Source organism: Pseudorca crassidens, chromosome 2 (genome assembly GCF_039906515.1).
Source record: "Pseudorca crassidens isolate mPseCra1 chromosome 2, mPseCra1.hap1, whole genome shotgun sequence".
NCBI classification, from domain to species: Eukaryota; Metazoa; Chordata; class Mammalia; order Artiodactyla; family Delphinidae; genus Pseudorca; species Pseudorca crassidens.
Window position 1 is genome coordinate 184408300 of NC_090297.1, and position 5379 is coordinate 184413678.

At 64.4% G+C, this 5379-nt stretch overlaps 1 protein-coding gene across 1 annotated transcript; it reads right to left on the minus strand.

The window, feature by feature from the left end:
- Positions 1-1138: 1138 nt before the first annotated feature.
- PHLDA3 (pleckstrin homology like domain family A member 3) lies at positions 1139-4720 on the minus strand. The gene is made up of 2 exons (XM_067729885.1): positions 4062-4720; positions 1139-2737 (listed from the first exon to the last, which is right to left on the minus strand). The coding sequence occupies exon 1, from the start codon at positions 4491-4493 to the stop codon at positions 4122-4124; it is 372 nt and encodes a 123-aa protein (XP_067585986.1). The 5' UTR covers positions 4494-4720; the 3' UTR covers positions 1139-2737; positions 4062-4121.
- Between the last annotated feature and the right edge of the window lie 659 nt (positions 4721-5379).

Consider the following 5379-nt stretch of genomic DNA (forward strand, 5'->3'; position numbering starts at 1 on the left):
CAGCCCAGCTCACCTGACTAGAGCCAGCCAGGCCCTTCTCCCCCGCCTCCCCACCCGGCCTCAGTGGATTCCCAGCTGCCGCCAGGCTGGGACTTGCCCCGTCTCATTTTCCCATTGATGACTCAGAGATCGGGCAGGGGTGAGCCGTGGCCGCCGAGGCAAATGGAGAGATGGTGGCGACTGCCCCGCCCTGGCCTCACGGCAGGGTCCCAACTGAGTGAAGTTTTTCCATCTCGTGCATGTCCGCTGGCACTGTCGGGGCCTCTGTGCCCCCAGGAGACCTTGACCTTGCTCTGTGGTCCAGCTGAGCACTCTTGGGGTGAGGGCCCATGCTCCTTGTCCCAAACTCAGCTGCCAGAGTGGAGAGGACACCCCTGATCCCAGGAAGCAGAGAGACACCCCAGAGAGGCCACGTATCTTTTAAAAAACGAGACTCACTGCGCAAGTCCCGATCCCTGTGCTGCGAGTTCTTGGCGCCTCCAAGCAGCTACGGGGCTCGAGCGATTATCCCCCTCCCAACACCCGCCACCGGCACTAGTGTCTGCTGAGAGTCTGTTCGAGGGTCTGTGCTGGTGCTGGGGGTCCTACGGCAGCACCCCCTTCACGGGGGCTGGGACCTCCTAGCAAGGGGAGCAGCTGAAGCTGGGTTTGGATAGGAACCAAAGCATCCTTGGAACCAACGGGCTGGCTGTTCCCAAAAAGCAGGGAGGGCCGGGAGCTGGGAGCCCGCTCTCCCCCTGCACTGTGTGTGCCCCCGCAGACAGCCCACACTGGCTGTGCCCCCTGCTGTCCTGAGCTGCCAAACTCCAGAACCACCCATGCAGGCTCCGCTGCGGACAGGACAGTGCCAGGCAGAAGGACACCGCCTGTGCCGCTGACACCCCTCTACCGGCACAGCAGGTACCTCCTCGCCCTGGGCTCTGGCTCAGATCGGGTGTCTCTTCACCTCCGCGCCCCAGCGCCCAGCGCAGCACCTGGCTGCAAGAGGCATTGGCATGTCTGCTGGATGAGTGTGTCCTGCACCCCGATTCCACCTGCGCACAAACACGCCCCCGTGTCTGAGTGTCTGGACGCCTCCCTGAATCCTCACCATCACCATCACCAAAGTCACCTTTGGGCTCGATGGAAAGAGCAAGGATTCTATTTTATTTTTATTTATTTATTTATTGAGGATTCTAGTTTAGAGGCTGCCGTTTTAGAGCAGGATGGAGAAGCTAAGCCTCTCATGTAGCTTGAATCAAGGAAACAGTGGCAGACACCATGCTCTCCCCACACATATATACAAGAGCTGCCAACCTCCCCACCTTTCTCCCAAAGCTCACGGCAGACATCACCAATTGATCACAGCACACTAGCTGGCACGGACGGTGATGCTTATTTGCCATCATGGGCTGGGTATGCAGCCTAAGGAGATCATAAATGAGAGATCTGTAAAAATTCCTTGGTAACTGGTAAGTTCTTATTTGATTGTAAGATGTAGTTCACATATCAGATAAGCAAGAAGCTTCAGAGGACTCTGAGGGACGGGGACAAAGGACAGAGATCGTGATCGGACAGGAGGAGGAATCTGATGCGGAACGAACAGGTTGGAAGCACTGAGGGACCCCGCCTCGTTGCAGGGGACATTCAGCCTCCCCGCCCCTGCCGGGCAGCCGCCGCTTGGCAACAGGGGAGGCCGGACGTGGGTTACCCGATCGGCAGTTTCTATGTCACTCAAGACAGCTGTGACTCTGTACCTCGGTTTCCCCGCTACTGAAATTATTCGTTTTCAACCATCCCGCAGAGAAGACTTAACGGTGTTAACGTACAAGGCCCAAGTGTGTAAATGACAGAGACAGGCCCTACCCAGAATGCAGAGCCGCCCCCCCAGGAGAGCAGGCAGAGGGGCGTCTCTCGAGACCGAGTGGGCCCGTGCAGGCCTCACGGCCCCTCCCCTAGGACCTCCGAGTCCATGTTCCCTGGGTTGCAGGGTCTCTCCCTCCCCAGGCTGGAGACTGCAGGATGGGGTGTGGACTGGGAAAGCGGGGTGAGGACAGATACTCCAAGCACCAGGTCTTAGCGGCGGGCGAAGAATTCCACTCAGCGAGCGAACGGTGTGGTCACTGCCCTCTGCAGGGCATCTGCATTTGTGGACGGGTGTGAAATGGTAATGGCTGACCCCCCCACCCCCCCACCACCTCCAGGCCTAGTACCGCAGTGGGGGAAGAGGGGAAGGAGGGGGAAAGAACTGTGCAAAGAGAGGCCTGGATGGGTGGGGGTCCCAGAGGGACCCAAGCAGCAGATGACCCCCAGGTGTGGGCCTCAGACCCATCAGCTACCCCCGCCAAAGTAAATCCGGAGGCGAGCCCAGGTGGTTCCTCTTCTGAGCGCCAGCCCGGCCTCCCGAGTCCTGGGGCGCTGGCTCGGCGCCCCCGGGGGACGGCCTTTCTCCGGGCAGGGCACCAAGCTGGGGGGCCGGTTAGCAGTCTGCAGCAGAGACGCAGGGCCGTGGCGGGAGGGGGCTTGGAGGGCAGCTCTCCATCACGATCTCGGAGGCCAGGCCGGTGGCCGGAAGGTCCTGAGTGGGAGTCTGAGCACCCGGGGGCTGCATCTTCATCCTCAGCCCCTCGGGGCCTTTGACCTGCTACCCGGCCCCGGCCGCCCCTAATACGCTCCAACGCCTCCTCCACGCGTCCATGGCCTCTGCCTCACCAAACGGAGCACAGTCACACCCCGCGAGCCAAAGGGGGCATGGAAGCTGGCAAGAAAGAACAGCAGTCAGGGCAGGGCACACACGGGGGCGGCGAGTAGCCACAGGAGCTGTTTGTACCAGAGCTTCCCAACCTGCTCCAACGCTTCAGGAGAGAACAGCATTTGTCCAACACCCTGTCATCACTGCAGGAAGCTGTCCCTCTGAGGCCTGGGGGATCAAAGAGGATGAGCTCTAAGGACAGAAGGTCTGCCTCCTGCCTGGCCTCTCAGTGACCCCGCACTGCCCCACGAGAGGCACTTAACGGGAGGGCCGGGGGTGTGCAGCACCGACCCCCAGGCTCAACGGACCCGACCTGGCGAGGTGAGAAGCTGCAGGACAGGGAGAGTCAGGAGGGTGGTGGTAGTGGGGCGAGGGGGATACAGGTTTCCAGGGGAGAAACGACACCTAGATCCTTCCTCAACCTGCCCCCGGTTCCCCCGGGAGGGGGCGGCATCTGGGGAAGACGGCACAGGGCCAGGAGCCACAGTTTCTAGGTTCTATTCCTGGTCCCTCCCCTGAGCCTAGCTGACCACAAACCCGGCCCCACCCCCTCCTCCAGCTTCCCTTCTCGGCCCAGCCAGCATGGCGGGCACTCTGGGGCAGGTGGACGGGCCCACCCTCCTTGGCATCAGTGGCCTGGCCTGCACACCCCACAAATCTCCTGGTTTCCCAACAGCTCAGCCCTAGGACCCAAAACCCACCACTGAGAACAGGTAGTGGAGCTCCCAGGCCCAGCCCAGCTCCCACCAAGGTCCCACCTTGGGAGCTATGACTCCTTGGTTCTGGCCCCAACCCTGAGAACCCTGCCACTGAGGGAGGCCGTCTTCCTGCCTCAATCCCACCGTCAAGCTCCAGGACGAGCGTCGTCGCAGCAGAAAGGGGTGGGGGGGCAAGCTCACCCCCCCCTCCGCCCTCCCCAGCTCCCTGAAAGCCACAGCCCAGGAGCCCTGCCTTGGTGGGGCTGGAGGCCCAGCCGCCTGGAGGTCTGTTCTGCTAGCCTCTTCCACCTGAGTCAGGGCAGAACCGACCTGGGGGGGGCGGTGCGCATCCTGCCCACCCTCCTCTCAGGCACTGCGGGCACATTCAGGACCCCTGCCCGGCGCCCCAGGGGGAGGGCCGGCTCTTGGCCCCAGGCCCAGGCACCCAGGGTCGACTCCTGGGCTTTCCCTCCCCATTGGCCCTACGACGGCCAGCTTTGAGAGGGCATGCTGGGGTGGGGGGGGACGGTGCGGGGGGGGGGGGGGCCGGGCGGGCATTTCCTCTGTAGGGGAAAGAGGAGAGAGGAGACGGGAGGGCAAGGGGAAAAAAGGCTCAGACCCCAAGAACTCACCTGGCACGACCCACGACACCGCGTCCATGGCCGCGGGAAGCGAAGACGTTAGCCTGCGGTCTAGGACACGAGGGTCCCGGTTCCGAGGCTCTGCCGGGCGCGCACGGTCTGGATGGCCTGCTGGTTCTTGAACTTGACCAGGCCCAGGGTGATCTGCGCGTTCCAGCCGGGGTCCTCGGGCGGGCAGCGGAAGTCGATCTCGCCGCCGCCCTCGGTCACCAGCGTGAAGTAGATGTGGCGCCCGGTGCTCTCCACGCACTCCACGGCTTTGATGCGGGCGAAGCTGAGCTCCTTGGGCCGCCCGCCCGCGCCCTTGGCCTCGAAGAGCTGCAGCCCGCGCTCGGTGAGCACGCAGCGCTTGCGCTTCCACTGCTGCAGCAGCCCGCCGCTCCGCTTCTCCAACACGCCCTCCCGGAGCACGGCCGCCGTCATGGGCGCGCGCGGGGCCGGGGCCGCGGCGCGCCCCGCCGGTTCTCCCTGCGGCCCGGCCGGCGCCCGGTGCCTCCCGCGCCGGGCTTCGGCCCCCGCCGCTGCTGCGCGCCCTCCCGCCCGCTCTCGCCCGTTCGCCCGCTCGCTCCCCGGGCCGTCTGCGCGTCGGGCGGCAGCTCGCGGGATGTGCCCTCACATGTCCCGCGCCCGCCTCCCGCCTCCTGCGCCGAGCATTCCTGCCCGGCCGGCCCTCCCCTCTCCTCCCCTCTCCTCCCCTCCCCTTCGCTCCTCTCCCCTGCGCTCCCGGGGGCGGGGCGCCTTCAGGCCTCCTGTCTGCTGTTTCTGGGGACCACAGCTCCTCCAGGCCTTGGACTCAGGGGGGGATAGTGAGGGGGAGGAGGAGGGGCGTCTTCCAGACGTGAGGGGGTCGCTGCTTGTGGGGGAGGGAGGTTGCTCCGTGGTCGCGCACTGGCACCGGTTGGGACTCGCACGGGATGGGGGTTGCCAGACAGCTGCTGGAGCTTCCCAGGCCGCGGCAGTCCTGGCCTCAGCCTCTGCCCCCTCTCCTAGCTTGACCAGCTCCCCCTTGGCGTTGCGCAATCAGAAAAATGAGGCCGATCCTGGGGTTGGGGCGGGGGAAAGGGGGGATCAAGCCTAAGTTGGGTTCCTCCCCCATCTGCAGATTTTTCGGTTTGGGCCCCAGACAGGCTGCCCACAGCTGTCTCTGCTTGGACGACCCACTGTCTTGTGCCTGCCCCCATCCAGTGCGGCTGAGGAGAGCAGAACCTTAAGGTCCCTTGGCCTCCCCTCCCCGCGGTGGAGGAGGAGGGGCCCGCCCCCCACGGATCACCTGGCAATGGCACTGCCTGTGTCCTGGACACACACTGGA

Excerpts from the sequence above, each read along its gene's own strand:
- PHLDA3 (XM_067729885.1), bottom strand. The coding sequence starts at position 4,493 with ATGACGGCGGCCGTGCTCCGGGAGGGCGTGTTGGAGAAGCGGAGCGGC.